The following is a 21145-nucleotide window of genomic DNA, read 5'->3' on the forward strand; positions in this document are numbered from 1 at the left end:
GAGAATACTAAAAGGCAGTGTACATACAGATACATGGATGTACAGAACATAAATAAAGCAGGTGTTTTATACCACAGAAAACTTCAATTCACTTTGAAGAGATGAAGACACCACCATGGACTGATTGATTGTGAAGGCTTATCACTTCAGACCAGATTTGCAAGAAGCAGAAGACAGTTGACAGAAAGACCTGCACACAATGCTTGAAGTTCAACAGACTGTGAAGACAAGTAGGACTAAGGATGTGCAGCAGAAGAAAGGATATATCATGTCATTACAGATCACTCAGAAAAAATATAAATGTAGTCGACCTTGTTTCATAGACTCATCAATCTTTCAAATGCAGTGAAAACAGAGGTGTCTGAGGGCATTTTAACCTTTCCAGCTTCAATTCCTTTAAGTAAGCAGACTTCACAAGTAATTTTTGTGACTGTATAAGAATTGCTGGTTCCTAAGGTGCTAGCAGTTAGTGAGTTAGTGTTGTAATGCTTTTGGAAAAGGTCTGATTGGGAACAGCTTTCATTGCTTCATATTTCTATCAAACTAGTCATGACTTTAGGCTCTAACTCACTTGCTATTGAACTTTATTTATGTCTTAGAATCAGCCTTTCAATTTTATTTTTTTTTAAGGAAAGGAAAGGAAAGGAAAGGAAAGGAAAGGAAAGGAAAGGAAAGGAAAGGAAAGGAAAGGAAAGGAAAGGAAAGGAAAGGAAAGGAAAGGAAAGGAAAGGAAAGGAAAGGAAAGGAAAGGAAAGGAAAGGAAAGGAAAGGAAAGGAAAGGAAAGGAAAGGAAAGGAAAGGAAAGGAAAGGAAAGGAAAGGAAAGGAAAGGAAAGGAAAGGAAAAAAGGACAAAAAGCTTTAACAAGGTGCTTTTTTTTTTTTTTTTTTTTTTTTTTTTTAGGTAGATCTGTTTTCATTCCCTCACATATAAATAACTTACACTATGTTTTTTCCTCTGTCAGAATGTCCACTCACATATCCTTTTACTTTGATGGCAGTACAGTGAAGCTGTGCAGTGAGATTCATACTCTGACTAGAATGTCCCAGCTAGTCTGGTTAAATTAGATTAACTTTTAATTTACTTGTTTAAGGACTGGTTCAATTAAAACTAAGTTGTATAGTATTACCTTTCAGTTGGAGAAAAAAGAAAAAGAAAAAAAAAAGAGAATAAAGAAAATACCTGTGCTCCTGGAATTTCCCCAGTTTACTCATGTTTCTGCCCTGAAACAATTTGTTTAATTATCTGCTCTTACAGTATATGTTAGAGAAAAGGTTAAAGATGAATTTGTTTTCTCTGAGGCTTCCATTATTTAAATGCACTCAAGCATGCATTCATACTCAATGATACTAAAGGAAGTTTGACTTACGTTCTGTTTTCCCACTATGTTATCAAATGGAAGTTCAGGGCTCCATGATCCTTCGGTAAATGTTGCCCCACTGTTTCTCCTGTCGGAGGAGCTGACAGCCTCTTTCACAATATCTTCAGGCAAAGTCAACAGACTCTCCTCAGGCTGTTTAATTAAATACGTCTCAATGTTATGTTTTCTCAAGAATTCATTGCGTTCTTTGCCATGCCCTTCTTCAACTTTATAATCCCCATTGAGGCAGTCCAGAGTGGCCTTGGAGATGTGGATTCTCCTGTATAAGTGAAATAAGTAGTAGCAAATACTGATTGTGCTCTAGTATAAATAGGTAGCAAGGAGTTTTATGGACTCTGGACCATTTTTATATGATAGATAAATAAAAGTGTTAGAGTTGTTTATGGTGATTTCTATAAAGAAAATGAAATAATGTATTCAACAAACATGATGATTTGGGGATAAATACTGTCAAAGCACATTCTCATCAATATGATCTCATGAATGCACAAAATCTTGTCACAGGAAAAACAATTTGATATTAATATCTGATGCCTTTGTTCACAGTAATAGTTTAATGAGAGATCTTCCTGAGTGAAATGTTAGTCAGAATGAATCAAAATTACCACTTCGTGTAGATGGTCAGAGGAAAATAAATGTTATGTATTAGAGCAGCTTGTGTGAAAGTGCTTTAATTTTCTCCAGTTAGCTGAGGTAGCTTAGACTATTTAAATTAACAGTCTGATTGTATCTGAAGTGAATTAGGGAATAATTATGCAAACTGATCATGTACTAGACAGGTGGGGTGATAATTTCTGGTAAGACTAAGTGGTGAGTTAAAAGCTTTTGCAAAAGTGCATCTAATGAATCCAAGAGATGACATATGAACAGCTGAAATTTTGCAAAAGTGTAATAGATCTTTGGATGTCTTGAAACGAAACCAGGAGGTGTTTGGTGTTGATTTTCTTCATCATAGTTATGATTACTTGAGAAGGACAGAAATAAGGTAAATTAAAAAAAAAAAAAGTTTCTTATTTCTAGTTTTAAGAAATCTTCAGCCACCTATATGTTGGATAAATTGAAGACACCTCTGAAACACATGATTTTCACAGTTATTATATTATATTGTATTGCATGGTTAGCCACGCATTACTTTACAAAACAACATCATAAATGCAACATGAGGAGATAGTCATTAGATATTTAGCTAACTGAAAAATAAATGTACTGTCTCTTTACTTTAAAACTGTCTCATTTTTTAAACTTTGGATTCATAGCACTTTTTGAAAGTCAGGCTTGCAGACAGATTTCTAAAATTCAGAGTTAGCTAAAATTCATCATTTCTTGATGGCATGTGCTGAGGCATTTTTATCAGGCACTGCAAATTGGTTGGCTTGACTGAAGGAAATGGTCCTAGTACATCCCCTGGGAACTATTTTTCTGGAACTAAAAAGAATGCCTCTATACAACTATAAGAACAAAATATTACTGGATTGAAAGGGTTGTAAACACCTGTATAAGGTGCAGGTATTGCCAGAAGAATCAATTGCTGATTGTCTTTAATCATAGTGAAAAACCCAGGAGTATCAGAACCTGGCACGAACTGGGTCTATGTGGAATATTAAACACCAGTCTATAATTAAAAGATCAAAAAATTGTAGCTCAGCCGTTTTTTAACTTATTTCAGCTTCTCACTGAAGTCAATATAGGTCCTGTACAACTTTCACTATCTGAAGTCATGCTGTTATGATGTTCACAGAGGTTAGTACACTTGTAATCAAATCTCAGTAAAACCAACAGAAAAAAAGAGAAAAAGAAAAAAAAGGAAAAAAAAAAGAAAAAGAATACTCTTTCTCAAATACAAGTAAATTTTGCCCTGGACTTTAAAAACAGATTATATATCAGAAAGATAATGCATTTCCTATCTCTTACAATAGGCTAAATCAATTGAAGTAAACTACTAATTAAAAAAAAAGGGGGGGGGGGGGAGGGGTGAAAAAGAAAATGATACATTAGTTGCCAGGGTGACTATCTTTGTAGTGAGTTTCAACCTAATATAATTTCAGAAGATTGTATTATAAAGTCCTGAAATATGGATTTTATAATGGAAATGATAACAGCTTTAACTAGAGTATGGAACTGGCTATTGATGTAATACCCTTAAGTGGACCAAATACTAATAAAGAGTTGGTAGATTAAAAATACTTTGGGTTTTACATTTTCTACAACTTAAAAATAAAACAAAAGAAAAGAAAAGAAAACAAAATAAAAAAATAAATAAAATAAAATAAAATAATAAAATAAAATAAAATAAAATAAAATAAAATAAAATAAAATGTATAATGTCCTCTAATTTCATATTCATATTCACAAATACAGCAAATTGTGAAACTGAGCAGTGAAGCCAAAAAGTATCATCTATCCTACTGTTGAAAACATACCAGGCCTAAAGCTTTAAATAATACCTGTCAATGATGCATCCTGGAAAATTAATTATTAGCTAAGTTTTATGACAATTCAATACAAAAGATTAATACCTAGATGTACCACGAGAAGAAAATTAGAAGATGGGAACCTGGCAGAAGAATGTTTCTTAAATAACATTGTACAATCTTATAGGGGGAGAAGTAAGGAGAGGCTGAAGTGACCTTAACTGCTCTAGGAAATCTACTCTGTGCACCAGGAAGTCAGACTTCAGTCTGATGTAAATCATTGCTTTGAGAGACTTAGTGAACTGCTGTCACGTACAGGTTTTGTTCTGTTAGCAAACGCATGTGCAAGAGTGGAAATTACTTTGCTCCAATAGACTGCAACTTAGTTGGGCATTTTATTGACACCAGCAAGGTGGTGCATTCTCTGGGTTATTCATTAATAGCTGTATTACTTGTATGAATTAACAGCAATAAACTACACTTTTTGCTGGCATGGATGATGAAAGGTAGATAATTGTTTTGCTCATGTTAACAAAGCAGCTTATGACCTTTCTTAGTCATCTGGAGCTCTCATGGGATAAGCATCAGGGAAAGTTTTTTTTTTTTCTTTTTTTTTTTTTTTTCTGTAGTATTATACACTGGTGACATATGCAGAGCATAGAACTTGTTTTCAGAGCATGAATAGTTTCATTTTCCGCTGCTTCTAATAATACGTATTAGCCTAGTGGTCTACTATGGGGAACAGTGGATGAAGCCCACATTTCTGTTGCCAAAAGTTGCATCATTGTATGGGATCTTTATGTTTCATCAATGGAAGAGGGAACTGAAAGTGCATAGAGGATTCCCACAACCACTACTATTGCTTCAAACTTAGACTCTGCAATTTCCAAACTGCAGTGAGATACAGTTCATGTCAGGCAAAAATAATATTTTATCCTCCAGGTGAATTAGCCACCCCAGATGAAAAACTAAGCAGGTGGATGGAGAGCTTTGTATTTTCACATGCATAAATAGCTGTGCATAAATACCTTAAAACATCTACCAAAGCATTAAATTACTTAGAAGAGTTCCATAGGACTTGAAGAATGGCATGCAGTTGCAACACGGGAGGGTGAGGCTGGGTATTAGGAAAAGGCTCTTTACTGAGAGGATGGTCAGACACTGGGACAGGCTCCCCAGGGCAGCGATCACAGCACGGAGCCTGACAGGGTTCAAGGAGCATTTGGACAACACTCTCAGACACATGCTCTGATTTTTTGGGGGTCCTGTGTGGAGCCAGGGGTTAGACTCGGTGATCCTTGTGGGTCCCTTCCAACTTGGGGTATTGATTTATTGAAAATAATATATTTGATTTATTGAAAATAATATATGATTTTATGAGCCTGCTATCCATAACTCCTTGCTATTAGCCATATCAACCTATGAAGACATAACTCTTCCCATACTTTGTGCATTATGAAATAAAGTAAATTACATTACTGTGCCTCACAGCAGCAGAATGAAGCTTGGAGAAACTCAGGAATGGTCAACACCTAACTGGGAAATTTGAGCTATCCGTGTGTACCAGATCATCTGAATACAACCATTGACCATCTTCATGAAATCTTAGCTGAAAAAGGAAAAAAAATATTTTTGTCTTTGCCAAAACTCCTGCAAGTGGACCATTTCTACATTGTTTCTGCTTCACAAATCCTTGCCAATCACAAAATAGAAATAAAATAAAATAATAAAAAAAAAAAACAAAGAAACCCAAGAAGTCATAGTTGATGGAATAATGGAAAGACACTTAATCTGTTGGAAATGTGAATAGTGTACAGTGTTGACAATGTTTTCTGACTGTGGGAAATACATGTTGCCTTACCCAGGAATTCCACCAGACTCAAGTTTGTTTGCAATATCCACATCCCATGACCAGACATCAAACTGCCATTTTCGCAGGCCCAGCACTCCACACAGAACTGATCCTGAATGTATCCCTATTCTCATGTCAATGTCATGCTTCGTTCTTGACCTAACATATCTGTTAAACAAAACAAAAACAAACAAACAAACAAAAACCAGACTCATGAAAGTATATGCCACATTTTTCATATCTTTTAGAAAAGAATACAATGTAAAATACAATATCAATTTGGTATAAACAACCACTTAGTCTGCAAAATGAAGAGCTATTTTTCTAGGTAGGAAAGTACAGGTAGTGATAAAATGACTATAAAAGCCGGATTATCATTAAGTGCTTAATTGTATGCATGGTTCAGTGGCACACATATTACTCCTATCAGACAGAAAGGGAAAGATAGGGAGAGAAAAACATGTCTGAATGAAAGGATTTGTTGAACTCATTGAGTCCATTAGCTCAGAATTATAAAAGAGCAATCAACAACATGAAAAAAACCTACTATAATCAAATTTGTATATACATTTATATTCTATTCTATTTTTGAATAATCTTCAAAATTTGAGTGATTTATTTATTTTTTTTCGGACTAAAACTTTCTAGAGTTACCCTTTGTCCAAAGGTGAATTATTTGCAGTAGATTTGGCCAGAATATTATTTGCTTTGTTATGATAATGATATGATTGGAAAATAAGTTGTTTCCATTCAATGTGATGGTAAAGACCATTTCACTGCTCAAAAATAAAAACACAGAAACATATTTGTCAACAGCTTCAGAAGAGGGACTTTGTCCCAACACTGTTTTCAATTAATATATCTGTGGACTATAAGGGGAATTTCATTGTTTTAAAACAATATCTTCCTTTTCTGATACAAGAAAACACATATTCACAGCTACAGTCACTTTAAAAGTATCTTAAACCTAGGACTGCTTCTTCCAAGTCTGTGTTGGGATAGTCCAGCATATCACCATAAGAAACTCACAACTAAGATGATTGATCCATTGGGGTGACAAATAGAAAGATTTTCCAGTCCTACCTGAGTGACAACAATTATTTGCACAGAAAATACTGTTAGAGCTAGTGTTCATTAATATTTGAATAGCTTGCTCAGGTTCGGAAAAGCGTGTAGCTGTTGGTCTACAAACAAGACAGCTATTTCTCTGTAAAGAGTCCCAGTCACTGAAGTCAAAAGAAGGGCAGCAAGATCACACAACAGAGAAGATAAAGAATAAAAAGCTCTGTTTCATAACTCTGGAGCTAACTACCATTGCTTCAGCTGCCTCAGTCATGACCTTGACAGACCCTCTCTAGAGGAGAAAATTGCTTACTGAATTCAATACTTGGCCTTTTGTTATTGCAACAGGGGGACCAATTCAGTGTCTGAAACAAATAATGAAATAACAGTTTCAAAATGGAGAGAAATCAGTCACAAAAAATGTGAGGAATTGAAAATAAACAATTAATCTTTATTTCCCTTTCCTGCATAATCCAAAACCTTGGAGAAAAGCATGCATATGGTGTCCCAGTGCAGTTATTTGTGTACTAGAGAAGACCTTTTCATCATATCAGGAAGCTAACATATTTCAGGTATTTAAAGAAACAGATTTACACAAAGTTAATTACAAGCTAATAGAAAGAAGAAGCTTTGGGAGGGAATTTATCCATGTTTAGATAGTGTGTGTGTATAGTTTTCATCTACAAATTTCTTTGTTTTGCAATCAAGAAGGCTTGAAATATGAAAATTTGACACATAATCACCTAACTCTGGAAGACAGGACTTGAAAACAAATCTTCCACGTTGAAGAAGTGCCTTAAGTATTATGAGAACAATTAAGAGAATTAAGAACACTGCAATTTTTAATGTGTTGTGGAGAATTTTTATAGATATACTACAAAAACATCTAAACTAACACTCATAACTGTCAGAGGTATTATCACACAATTCCCCACGCAATAGTTTCCCCAGTCTGCCTATTTTTTTGGTTCAGGCCAAAATAATTATTTCTTATTTTATGTCTGATTTCTTTATCTTGAAACAATAAGCTAATTGGATTCAGAGAAGTAATTGAGCAAAAAGATTTTAAATTGAAAATGCACACAATAAGAGGACCTCAAGTTTATTAAAATAGGCTAATAGTGTGGGTATATATGTATACTCTCTCTCTACATATATATACTCTCTTTTAGACTGTTAAATTTTAAATATGATAGTACTTAATTATTAGTAAATAATGTCATTTATTTTAAATACTGTAAATTATATCCCTATATCTGTACATTGTATGGGAATTAATGCATACATCTCATTAGAGAGACCTGGTATAAACAATGGTGCAACTGAGTAATATATCCCTCTGTTTCCTGAATGTTCACTAATAGTTGCTGGATTTTAACATTTCCTTTTTTTCATAATAAATGCAATGATATCCTGAGAAAACTTCAATCAGCCACATAGGACTTTTGCATTTGTTCAAAGCTTCACGTAGCTCTGCTGTCCATGCTGCCTCCTGCATGACACTGTCTATGTGAGGCCCTATCCCCTCTTATCTCATCTGTTGTCTTTCACAGCTTCCCAGAAACTTTTCCATGTGTGCTGCCGAGGTGATATTTGATCTCAGCTCTTCACCTGTGGTCATTGGGGATTTGGCCACCTGCCTGCATCCTTTGACTGAGGGCTGTTGTGTGTTTCTGTCTGCTCTGGTGTTGGTGCACCTGCAGGGCCCTATCGTCACGTCCTTCTCTTACTTGCCGTTCACAGCAATATGCTCTTACTTTGATAGGTAGGAAACTAATTGCATAAAGGGACCTGATTGAATTGAGCCACAGGCAGTCAGAGATATATTTAAACAGACTATCCAGAACATGAATCAAACCATGATGGAGTTTTGGTCCTTCTTCAGTTGCTTTGCTATTTGCAAGGACAAGAACAGAGCTGTTGAGAACATTTGTGGAGACGTTATATTTCTGCAAACTTTTGTTGTAAGGTTTTAACCTGAATAAAGAAGAAATAGTTGTGGTTGAAAGGTGAGGTGATTCATTAGTATGTAAAAAGCCACTTATTTATTTATTTATTTATTTATTTATTTTTAATGTGTGTTGAAGCATTTCTGAATTACATAAAGAAGGGGACTTCACCTGAGTTGTCTCCATAGCCAAATCCAACTCCCTAACAGCCAGACTGTCACTTACTTTGTAGAGTCTTGTTTATACACAGCTATAGGACAAAAGCAATTAAAGTTTTGAGACTACAAAAGTTGGGTTATCTTACTCAGTAGAGCTAGTTCTCATTTATTCAGAAGAAAGAATAAAACTTCTCATAAATAATACTGCATAATAGATATTGAAATAAGTGTTTTTCTCTTTGCATATATTCATGTTCCACATCCTCTAGTTCTTCTGACTCTTAAATTTATTCAACTATAAATTAAGTTTCTGATTAAAAAAAAAAAGAAAAAAAAAAGTATTTGCTTCAACTGTTTTAAAGGTTTTCTGCAAATATTTTCAAAAGGCCCATACATGAAGCTGAATTATTGGTACTCTACAAAGCAACCTCACAAGCTATGAGATATCTTATTCAGGACACTGAAATTTTGACTGATGCTATTCATGCCATATTTCAGTCAAGCTGAGGATGAAAAATTAATTGATTTTAATTAGATCTTGGCATTTCCGTCTGGTCAGCATCCATTGATGGATTTTTATTTTTATTTATTTATTTATTTGTGCTTCTAATCTGAGGCGCTCCTGTTTGCATATAGAAGGTAAGCAAAAAGTCACAGATCTGCTTTTCAACCTTTTCTGACGCTGCCAGAAAACGGAATGTCCTGGAACTCATGCCTTGCAGGTTCAGACAGTGACACACCATCCACATCTGTGCTAATCAGTGTAACTGTGCAAGGCTCTGTCTACCAACTGAGATATCTAAAACAGCCCCAGCATGTTTTCTTCCTGGCTGACTAGCTCTCCTGCAGGTTCAGGAGTTAGTGTGTGATATCTGTCAAGACATAGCCTTTGCTGTCTTAATGCACTTTTAACAGGAATAGGAAGACTGTACTTTCTAAACTAAACAAGGGTTATAGGTGACCCTGCTTTGAGCAGAAAGTGGGACTAGCAATCAGTCTCCTGTAGTCCTCTCTAAACTGAACTGTCCTCTGATCCTAGGGTTCAATCACATAGAAAAATTTTTGGTTGGACCTAACAGATTTGTGGCATTTTCCTAAAAGAACTCAAATGCTTTTTGGTACTGACATGAGACAGTAGTAGGTGAACTGAGGCGAGTGCTCTCTTTGGTGTGATTCTTAGAGCTGTGTCATCCTTGCAAACCAGACATTAAAAAAGCTAGGTAACAGGGTGCACTAAACTAAAGGTTCAAAGAATACAGCTAAGGTATTATGACTCGCAGGATATAACACTTTTCAGATGGACTTTCCAAGCACTGAATTTACAATTTAAGGCAGATATTATCCCATGAAGACAGTTTAAAAGGGTGAGTCTACCTTGGAATTAGGGCTGGATTCCAGTGCCTGTAACAACTGTTATCTGAAGAAGGTTCATATCGTCAGACTTATCATGAATGTAAATGACTTGCTCTGAGCTCAGACTGATACTATAGCAACACGGACAGAGTTAAACTACTGCCGTATTCCTCTTTTTTATGTCTGCCTTCTCTGAGAGGCAGGAAAGAAAAATGAGGGACTATAAATATTATTAGAAATTTGCTTTGTCATTTGAAAATTATGTGATAACAGCTGTATAAATATATACACTCCTATGATAACTTGCCAATATAGCTTTGATTGTATTTGGTAGCACATTCAAAGAAAAGGGGACTCGGAAGTATACAAGCCTATTGGTCATGACACAGTTTGATTAATATAGCCACCCAATAGCAAAAGCAGGGAAAGATATACTGTCCTGATGCTCTGTTCGTTCATTGTCAGTGGCTGAAATGGACACATGAAAGTGATGATGTGATTTGTGTCTGAAATGCACTGAACTTGTGAACAGAGAACTTGTGAATATCTTGCAAAGCCTCTTTCCACCACCATACAGAAATGAAGGTGTACAATAGTTTTTGGTTTTGAGAAACATTGTTCTGTTTTCTGTGAATCAGGGCTAGCTCCAACATAGGTTGAACCTTGTATATTATACAAGAAAGAATCAGTGTAAGGAATACGTTAATGGATTAATTACATAGTAAGTCATGGATTATGAAAGCAGTTCCTGGCTTCTTCGTTGCATAAGTAACTTATTTAGACCCCATTAATCACTTTATGATTTATTTTAATACCCAACAGATGAAGTTAAAAGCTGCTTTTTTTTTTTTTTTTTATGTGTGTGTGTAAAAAGCTGAAAACCTAGCAGGTCAATCACTGAGATCACCTAAAATAGTTTCTCTTTTATTTATTTATTTATTTATTTATTTTTCTCATGAATTTATATTAATGTTAACAACTTCTCAATTTATTATAGATGGTTTCTGGAGTTTAATCTACATTGCATGCAGGGACTATTTTTTCTGTCATAATAATTGCTCTTTCAGCTGGTAATTTAGTGGGAAATAATCTAAGAGGAGAAACCACTCACAACTCCTTGACTTACCAAATAAATATACCAGCAAAAAGATTTGCTTGATTTTCCGCCATTATGTGGATATTATAGTTGGATTTCCATCGTTATACTATGTGAATGAGTCCTTGAGGACTCCATACACAGTCTTGGGATTCTAGTAATAAAGACATTTGAGAAGATGGTGGTGAAGAAAACAGTCTTTAACCTGGAAGCAGTTCTTGTCACCTACACTGCCACTGTGTCCCAAACGGAAGAACAGAAGGTACAGTTGTCCATCCTGATATACTGTGTGACACAGAACAGTACATTTTACCCACTTGTATTTGTTCTTTTATGTTCCAGTAGCTTGTGTCTAATGGAAGTATTTCTTTTAGAAAAAACAAAGTTTTGATCTGAAAACACCGAGGGACAGAAAAACCACCACTTCTTTCAATAATATTGTTGCCAATCTTTAGATCCAGTGTTTTCTGCCCATATTAATGAACCCCTAGCAAATAACTTATTCCTATTATTATTATTTAATATTATTATTAATAATAATTTAATCTAAACAGATCTATAACAGACTGCGTAATTCTCTTATTTTAAAGGTACTTCTGCTTCACAAATTATTTGCATGGCTTTTTTCCTGCACCCTTATAAAAATGCTTAACAAGCTCTTTAAAATGAATACATAACACCAAGATTCAATATTATCATCTCAGTCTTGACATTAACATACTATCATCTATAATTTCCACTTTGGAAGTATGCGCTCCTCTTCTTTATAGTTATTTCCTTCAGTTGTCTCAACAACGTTTTTTCTATTCCTTTCCTGTTTCCCCACCTTCTCCTTTACCTCACTTTTCTGCTGAACTTCCCTTGGCCTCTCATTGTGCTTTACAATATAATTCCTCTTTTAACAGCTCAACTGAAAGAACAGAAAATTGTAATGAACAAGCATACTAATCTCTGACTGGAGCATAATGTGATATTTAGAAATTATCTCATTTTAGAATTACTTTTATGTTCTCTTTCTCTTATCTATTTTACATCCACTTTAATATATTTGAGGAAGAGATTGTTTCAACAAATCTAACCTCATTTTACTGTTAAGTCTTAAAGTTGTGCTCCATAATTGACTGTGAGCAAGTAGATATTCCTATCTTGAATTTTATCACATATCCCATCCATAATCCCATCCATCTGGCATTCCAACACAGTTTTTAAACTTCACTAACAGGCAATGAAAATGCTGATGACTGCTTTCTTCTTACAGATCTTCCCCTTCTCATATATCAATAAAGATAAAGATAAAATGACTGACTATTTTTAATAGATAAGAGCAATTACAGATTTAGTTCCCCTCAGTGTTATCTCTGACATCCATTTAGCTTGGGTGATAGCTGTGAAAATGAAACATTATCATCTGATGACTAAACATTCCTCTACTATCTTATTTTTACAAACTGTCACAATAGACAGGCATTAATAAAATACATTTAAATGCAGGAAGATTTGCACAGCATGTAAAAAGATGTGAGAACCATCTGAATAAATGGACATAAATGAATCTTCATAAAGATGAAGAGCTTGTTCTTTTTATTTTCATTTGCCCTTTCAATTGAAGCCTAGGACATTTTCCAGAAGGTTGAGGCTTGCAAGACAGCCAGAGTTAGGATTCTTGGTCATGAACAAATGTGATGGGGCAAAGCTTCCTTGCTTTAGATTAAAAATCAGATTTTGTGGAACATTCCCATGGATTAAAGTAATATTTCAATTGAGCTCAATGGTTAAGAGACATTTGAACATGACATTTGAAATATCAAGAAAGGCTTTTCTTGTATAAGCTTTGTAACAAGAAACAGTGATGCATAAAACATTACAGAGAAAGCCGTGTCTTAGATTATTTGGCTGAGCCCTGAGCATTTGCAAAGAGAGAAGTGGAGCAGCAAAACTCAAATTTAAAGCCCTTAGGACTCAAATTTAGCATCCTCAAGATCAAGTTGAAGAGCCTCAATTAACAATGAATAAACACTTTAACTGTATGGATATGAGTCATATTAAAACACCTAGAAGTCCCTTATGAGTCAACCTGTCCAAGCAGATTTGTTTTACAGTTTGTGTAATTAATGATTTTACAGTCTTGTTTAATTTCTGCTGACTGTGTAATCATCAAGAAGACTAGAAGGAAAATTCTGTGGTGGTATCATGAGATGGTGGACTTTTGGGCACTGCCTCACCTAAAGTGAGGTACTGATCCTTGTGACATCATCAACTAGGCATTGGAACAGGTGTCCTAGGGAGTTGGTGGAGTCACCGTCCCTGGGGTGTTCAAGGAAAGGTTGGACATGGTACTTAGGGACATGGTTTAGTGGGTGACATTGGTAGTAGGGTGATGGTTGGACCAAATGATCTTGGAGGTCTTTTCCAACATTAGTGATTCTATGGTTCAACGAGCTACATAGTGTCAATGGAGAGAATAAGATCTTGGAGGATCTACAGAAGAAAATCTGGTCTGCCTAACTTAAAGATACCTTCTATATTAATTGTGCAAAGAATTTACTGCTAGAAGAATCAAAAGATCTAGAACTACATGGATTTTTCTCCATTTAAGTGCCTAAATCCCAATTTAGCTGGGATATCATAGCATAAATGTAATTTTTTTTGAGGGGGAGGTGGTGGGTTGTTTTGTTTCTGGTGTTTTAATATCAAGTTCTTAAGCTAGGCTAAGTGCTTGAACTAAAACATAGTTGAGATTTAAGAACTAACACAGAGCTCTGCAAGATGGAGAAGAAACCATGGTTCATGTCGTCTTTATCAGTACTCTTTAAATGTTTAGATGTTTCCTGTAAACTTTCTCTGCCTTGCAAGAAGGCTGTGAATCCATCTATACAATTTGAATATAATTGTGAAAATCTGAAAGATAGTTTCTTATATCTTGGGTCATTTCCGACTATTTTTAACATACCAAATATTTGTTTCATAAAAACTTCAGATAAAGATTAAATACATTACAATCATAAAAATGTCATTTTTAACAGGTCATAGATCAAATATGCACAGATCAATATAACAGAAACTCAGTTTTTCAAATAAGTTTTTTCATTTTAACTGAGCGAGTTCTATCAATTTCAGTTCTAATTAATGGACCGTTGGTAATTCTAAGTTCTCTCAGATGTGTTGACTGAGTTTGACAGACTGAAGTATTTGTAATATACCATAGCAGGATTCGTCCTCCCTGTTTACTATATGGCTGCACATTAAGATAAGTAAGATACCACTTCTGTAATCTGAACGGAAAACCCATGGGAAAACCTTATCGGATGGCCAGAAATACTATCATTATCAAACAAAGTGAAGACAATCTGAACTGAATTAGCCTGGGATGACCAAAGTCCTACTAGGCTTTGGTTTCACAGCTCCTGTAGGGTGCATATATTATTTAAGATATGAAAACTACAGTACTATTTCTGTTGGAGTACAGTCTTTGAGACCTGCCTCATAACAGGACACCAGCATTTTAGAGACTTCCACATATATAAGGAAATTCAGAGAAACTAAGAAAAGAAAAATGACTTACAATGGGTTCATTGTGGATGGTATTACCAAACAAATGCAACTGATTTAATATGCATCTCTAAATATTTTTAACAACACTTTTTTTCATCAATGTTTTTTTCTCTAATTCATGTTTCACTTTCACTGTGGGGATTCCAGAAGCAAAATATTGATTACTTTGTGCAACATTTATTCTGTGATATTTGAATCCAACCTTAGAGATCATTGTTGCATAATCATTACTCAGTTACAGTTTCCATTTATTAATTTTTGCCAAATTCTTTCTCTATTAAGATCTCAGTAAAGTAGCTGCAGTACACCCTAACTTTCTAATGTACATAATGAAACACACTCAGATTAAAGGAGGAAAGCGGTCTGGAAGAGAAGCAGACAAAGGTATTGCATGGCAAAACATCCATGAGAAGAGGAGAATGTTCAGGATAGGAAATACTGTTTTAGGGAATACAGCAACAGAAGAAGGATTTGGAAAAGGGAATGTCAGAAAAATTGATAAATTGGATAAAAAAGACTGAGAAAACCTATTTTGGAGATGTCATGGTAAATGATTGGACTGGCTGCTGCAGACCATGTAACACAGTAGCTGTGTGCTTTGAGAGCAATAAGTTTCACAGATCTTAACAGTTCTCACTTTATACTGTTGCCATTTTTAAGAGGAGGTTGAGGATGAGCAGACTAAATTGTTTGCTGTAATCCTTTTAATACAATAAAAAAAAAAATAAAACACTAAATAGACACTGGTGTCAACACCTTACCTTGGAAACTAGCTTATAGACAAGGTAGCATTTAGTATCTGTTTCCGCACATATGGTGCCTTGTATGGATTCAAAAAGTCCTGTTCTTTTCACAGTGATAACCCTGAGATCTCTGAACCACCAAAAGAACTAACTGTCTAGTAATAACATTCTTAGATACGAAGTACAAGACGTTGTCAGTACCAATGAAAAAAGAAGAAAAAAATCATATTACCTGATAGTTTTGATCATGCTGAGCCCCATTTCAACGCAGCAGTGTGCATGGTCCTGGCGAGGTTCTGGGAGCCCAGACACACAGTAGTAACAGTCCCCCAGGATTTTTATTCTAAGACAATGATGTTCCTAGATGTAAATATATCAAAAGAGAAAGAAAAGATTTGCAGTTGTGTTCTTATAATTTTAAGATGAATTTGAAACTTGTTGGAAATAGTACTGAAAAGTAATGTAAGAGATGTTTCCTGTTTGCAACTAGTATGATCTTGGTTTATTTTTTTCTTGAAATAAATCACCTTTACTTTTTCAGTAAAAAAAAAAAAAGAAAGGATAATAGCCATTTCTGTGTTATGTCAGGCAGAGGTGGACTTGCTGATGGTGAGAAAGGTCTCAGCAGAGTCAGACTGGAAGTTACGCCAAGGATTCAGAAATACCAGCTGAGATAATGAATAACACATTTTAGACTATATTCCTCCAGGGCATTCTTTCTGCCCCTTTTTGCACTGGAAATAAAGGAGAGAAACCTCTTTTGTCCTACTGATAATGCCTTCCCACCTGTTTTCCACTGTCGCATTCCCAACAGCTATAGGAGCTGATCAAGTATCTGCATCACAAAAATATCAAAGGTGTCTTGTGTTAGGCTTGTACTGTGGAAAAATGATATTTACTTGGCATCCAGCTGGAAACATTCTTTACCCTAAAAGCAAATATTGAATTTTATTCCTTAAATACTTATTAACTGTATCCTTATAGACTGAAAGAACATATTGTGGTGTGATTAGATCATTATTTTAGAAGATCCTTTTCTAGTGAGTTGCCAAAACTTTTGCAGTTCTCTGACAAGCAGAACAAGTAAGCCCAAAATAAGCTGTAATCATGCCCAAAGTATTCTGCTGGCCTGGCATTCACAGGTGATAATCAATGCCGAAGAACAGGGACCATAACAATTGGAGGACACAACTGCAAGTGCATAGGGGCAGGACGTACTGCAAGTTGAGTCAGGGACGCATTTTCATGATGGGGAAATCGTTGAAATGCAAGATTAACTTTCAGTCAGTAAAGGCTCCAATGAGAGGACGTTAAAATGAAGACCAGTCATTATTGGGAAACAAGATAATTTCTAAATCTGAATCAGTAAAAAATAGCAAATTTTTGCCTGTGGTGTATATTTCCTCTTTTTTCTTCTCTTTCCACCAATCTGTGGTGAAGGCTGCACTAATCAAAGGGGAGCAGGGATACGCTAGTCCCACTGGGGAAAATACAACTTTAAGCAGGATACAGGAGCAAACATGAATGTTGACAATCCTCAGGAATTGAGTACTGGCCAAATGAATGGGAGTCTAAGTTATTATTCAAGATTTTGCCTAGGAAGAATAAAAATTTATACTGAATCTCAGGCAAGTGTTTAAAAATCCAAAGTGGCAAAAAAACCCTAAACACTTACAATCATAGGATCACAGAATAACCCAAGTTGAAAGGGATCCATAATGGTCATTGAGTCTTTTATTGCCCTCCTTTGGACACTCTTTAATAGTTTTTTATCCTTCTTATATTGTAGCACTCAAAACTGTACACAGTAGTCAGGTGAGGCCACACTTGCATATAGCATGATTTCATACCCAAATCTTTTGTACCCAAATGCTTTCACCCAAAATCTTTGTACCCAAAGCTTTTGCTGAAGTCAGCTGAAGCTTAACACATACCGGTGAAGGTAAAATTTGCTCTGGTCACAGGGACAAAGTAAACTGATTCACCCTGAAATCTCCTTAAACCATCAGTAGGAGCTGACTGTGTCTGAAGCTTTGGCTTCATCTCCAGCTACTACTATCACTGGCTCTAAGAGTGCAATATCTAGATACCGAAGTTTCATTGAGAAATTCAAAACTGGAGTCAGGATTCTAAAATGACAAATTTCACATGTAACTCTTCTTTCCTTGTTCCTTTCTCTTCAGTCCCTCTGCAGACCCACACAAATGACCAATGAGTATGTTCCATAGGCTTGCAACTGAAATTTCACATCCTAAAATCCACTGAAACATTATTTTTATACATTTCCCGCTCAATGGAAAGAATGAGAGATTTGACTTTACAGCAATTTCCATCTAAATTTTTGTTTGTACAATAAAACTATGAAATACTACAGCTAATCAGCTAGTAATGAGCACTCAATGACACAACTCAGTGTATGTTATACTGTGTTCCTCTTCAAACTTTCCTGTGCTCCCAACTTAGAAAAATGGCGAAGATATAAAGGTATAATAAAACACAGATTCTGTGGTTCTTTGTCTTTGCTAATAGTGCCATTCAATGAATTCCACACTCTAATTGTCATGTGATTTTACATCAACAATGTAGAAAAAGCATTTATAACATTATATTAATTTGATTGAAGTGCAGTAAAACAAAAGGCAGCACCTCAACAACATTCAGACCCACTACACATAGATTACAACTGATGATTCTATAGTATAATTAGAAATAAATGGGAAAATATTCAATTTTCAGGAAAAAAAGAAAGATATGACTCAAGTAGTACCTGTTAGTTACTACTCAAGTAGTACCATAGATTCTGTGGTACCTTCCTATCTGAAGACATAGGACTCACCTATTAAGTGAGCATCTAATTCCACAGTTAGAAAACTCAGTATGCAGCAGGAAAAATGCCCATATGTTTGGATCATAATGTCTCATTTAAACTGGTTGAAGCACTGATTCTATTAAAGTCAAATGAGACCTCTGTCATGGCTATGTCTCCTCATTTACTGAAAACCAGAACAAGACAGACCACTACAAAAGGTGTGATTTTGATAAAAATAAGAAAGAAGAATCTTAATGAACAAGACCTGCTAATGAGGGTTTGATGTATGTAAATGTGAGTGCATGTGACACGGGAAATCATTTCAGCTGCACATGAATGTGTACTTTTTTTTTTTTTTTTTTTTTTTGCCTTGATATGTCATCTCTACAGTCATTTGCCAAAGCTCAGGAAGAAGTAATTTACAGGAGTGAGATATCCAAACTGAGATGACTATATATAGGTGTCCATATGTCAGCCAGCAGCCAAGGCTGCCATTACAGTCAAAAGGGAGACAGGCAATGCATTCAATTAAACCTATAGTGATTCTGCTCACAGCTAAAGCAGTCAGCTGGGCTTTAATTCAGTTGTCTGCACATAAGCTTATGGCGCATTGGAATGACCCCTGGGTATGTGAGGCACCCACACAACACTAACAGACATGACACAAGACATATGTCTTTCTGCATTGGTGCAAGAACCATGCAGGGTGTCTCTATTGGCAACAGAATCCACAAGGAATATTTAAATGACTCCTTGTCTTCCTAATTTGTCTTGTTAGTTGAACTGTTCTGACTGATAAATGAGTTACAGTATGGTTATATTGTCCTTACCCTTTTTATATTTCCCTTTATATTTTATATTCCCCATACCTATTTTGTAAGTAAACCGTGGATTTTTTATCACTGGAAATGTTTTAGTTAGTGAAAGATAGTTCAACAACTGCAAGGAAGGACAGAGGACTGATAGTATCTGCTTTGGCAGTGGAGAACTGTGTGGTCTTCTGAGATCTCCTCTGATAACTCTGTAGCTGAATCACACCTACAGTTTAGTTAGATGCTTTGCCAGTCTGGTTGAATTAGTATATTAAGGCTAGATTTATGGGTAATGTGTGTCCTTTGACTAGCCATGCTGCAGTGATAAATAGGAGATAGTTTTGTTTGTGCCTACCTGCTTTTTAGTGGTAGAAAATGATAGCAGCAGCATTAAGGATCACCTTTCCTCACACTTTAAAGCTCGCTCAAACCCAATTCCTAACAACATCTCACTGTGACATTATCAAATAGTTGTCTGTTACCATTAAATAAAAATGGATGAAAAATCTAAAAAAGTATGAAGTAACTGCAAAATGAGTAAATGACTTAAATAAGAGAAAATGGATATACAAGAATTTTGATGCAGCAGTTGTTACATAGCAGTGTTAAATTCTTATACTACTTTTAGGCTGTCATGATCTTTTCTTTATTTTATTCTACTCCCCTTCACCTTCTCACGAGTAATTTCAGAAGTTCTCCTTGGGCATGTACATGACAGATGATATTGTACAGACATTCACACCAGTATCCATCATCTTGCACCCTTCCCCAAAATCAGTCAGTAGTGCTATTTGCTGATGGTATCAATTAATTTCAAAGCATGTCACAAATAGAGGCTTTTTTCCTCCTTATTTGTAGCCTCTCATTTGATAAAAGTGAAAAATTAAGGGGCCTGATTCTGCCAAGATAATTTGAAATCAGTAGAATTTTTGCCTGGGGATGTTGAACGGGCTCAAACACTCAGATATAAGTAATAGTAATTCTAGATGGATTCAGAGGTAATTGATAAGATTTTTTTTTTTTTTTTCCAAATCAACTTAATTCAGTGCAAAAGAAAATATGCAGCTCTTTCATAGATAACTACCTAATGCATTTGAATGATTTATGTTTAAGCTTATTAAATACACCCTTAGTGACTGGAAAGGGAACAAAGTAAACTGTCATAAAGTGGAACTGAAGAAATGAGTTACTCAAATATCAAGTTACTGAACAAAGCTGACAGAAACTTCATTAATATTTCTTGTTTCCTTCAGCTAAATTTCTGAGGGGGGGTGGGGGTGGAAGTGTTTTGTATGTTACACCACATTTTTAAATCTGCCTGTGGTGAATTAATCACTTCACCTACTTTTCAAGGGAATAGGCTACTTAACAGCCCATAAGAAAATCCACATTACCAATTTTTCTAATTTCAAGATAAAATTTGAACACTGTGGTTGAGAAATTATTGAGGCTGAACTGTAGAACAAAGAGATTATACATGTATATCTTTTAAAAGTGACAGAGAAGGAGGAAGCAGGGACTTGGCCTTTGTATGCAACAGCTCAACTCCTGAAATGTTTGCCAAAGGTACAGGATACCCAGATAAAAGGCCTTTCTCAGCATGAATGGGGCCTAGGCCAAAACTCTTAATCAGCAGGCTGGTTTGAGTGGGCTCGAGAAAGAAGTCCATCCAGGTTTCTCTTATTGCAGCTCTGCCACTTTTGAAAACAGAGCTGGGACCTTGACAAAGCCAGATGGAAGGAAATTCTCTAGTCTGGTGATTCAGGCAGAAAGGAGGATCAGGTTTTGGGTCATGGCTGCCAGGACTGTTTCTATTTTTTTATATAAGTGAAGGAAAATACATGACAATGCACCATCTTGTATCCTCCAACTACACCAGGGAATACTTAAATATTTTTACACTGGACACCCGTTTAACAGATCATATAAAGAATGACTTCTTTTGCAGACTAACCTATGGCTGGGTGG

General features: G+C 35.5%; 1 protein-coding gene across 2 annotated transcripts in view; it reads right to left on the bottom strand.

Moving 5' to 3' along the window:
• Nucleotides 1–21145, bottom strand: part of ADCY8 (adenylate cyclase 8) — a 128318-nt gene that overhangs the window by 49183 nt on the left and 57990 nt on the right. For both annotated transcript variants that reach the window (XM_013197352.3, XM_013197351.3), the window contains exons 5-7: nucleotides 15789–15916; nucleotides 5653–5811; nucleotides 1369–1639 (exon numbers count right to left, since the gene is read on the bottom strand). In XM_013197352.3, the coding sequence (XP_013052806.3) occupies nucleotides 1369–1639; nucleotides 5653–5811; nucleotides 15789–15916 (558 nt within the window). The remainder of the gene's footprint in view (nucleotides 1–1368; nucleotides 1640–5652; nucleotides 5812–15788; nucleotides 15917–21145) is intronic.

This window comes from Anser cygnoides, chromosome 2 (assembly GCF_040182565.1).
Source record: "Anser cygnoides isolate HZ-2024a breed goose chromosome 2, Taihu_goose_T2T_genome, whole genome shotgun sequence".
Classification (NCBI taxonomy): Eukaryota; Metazoa; Chordata; class Aves; order Anseriformes; family Anatidae; genus Anser; species Anser cygnoides.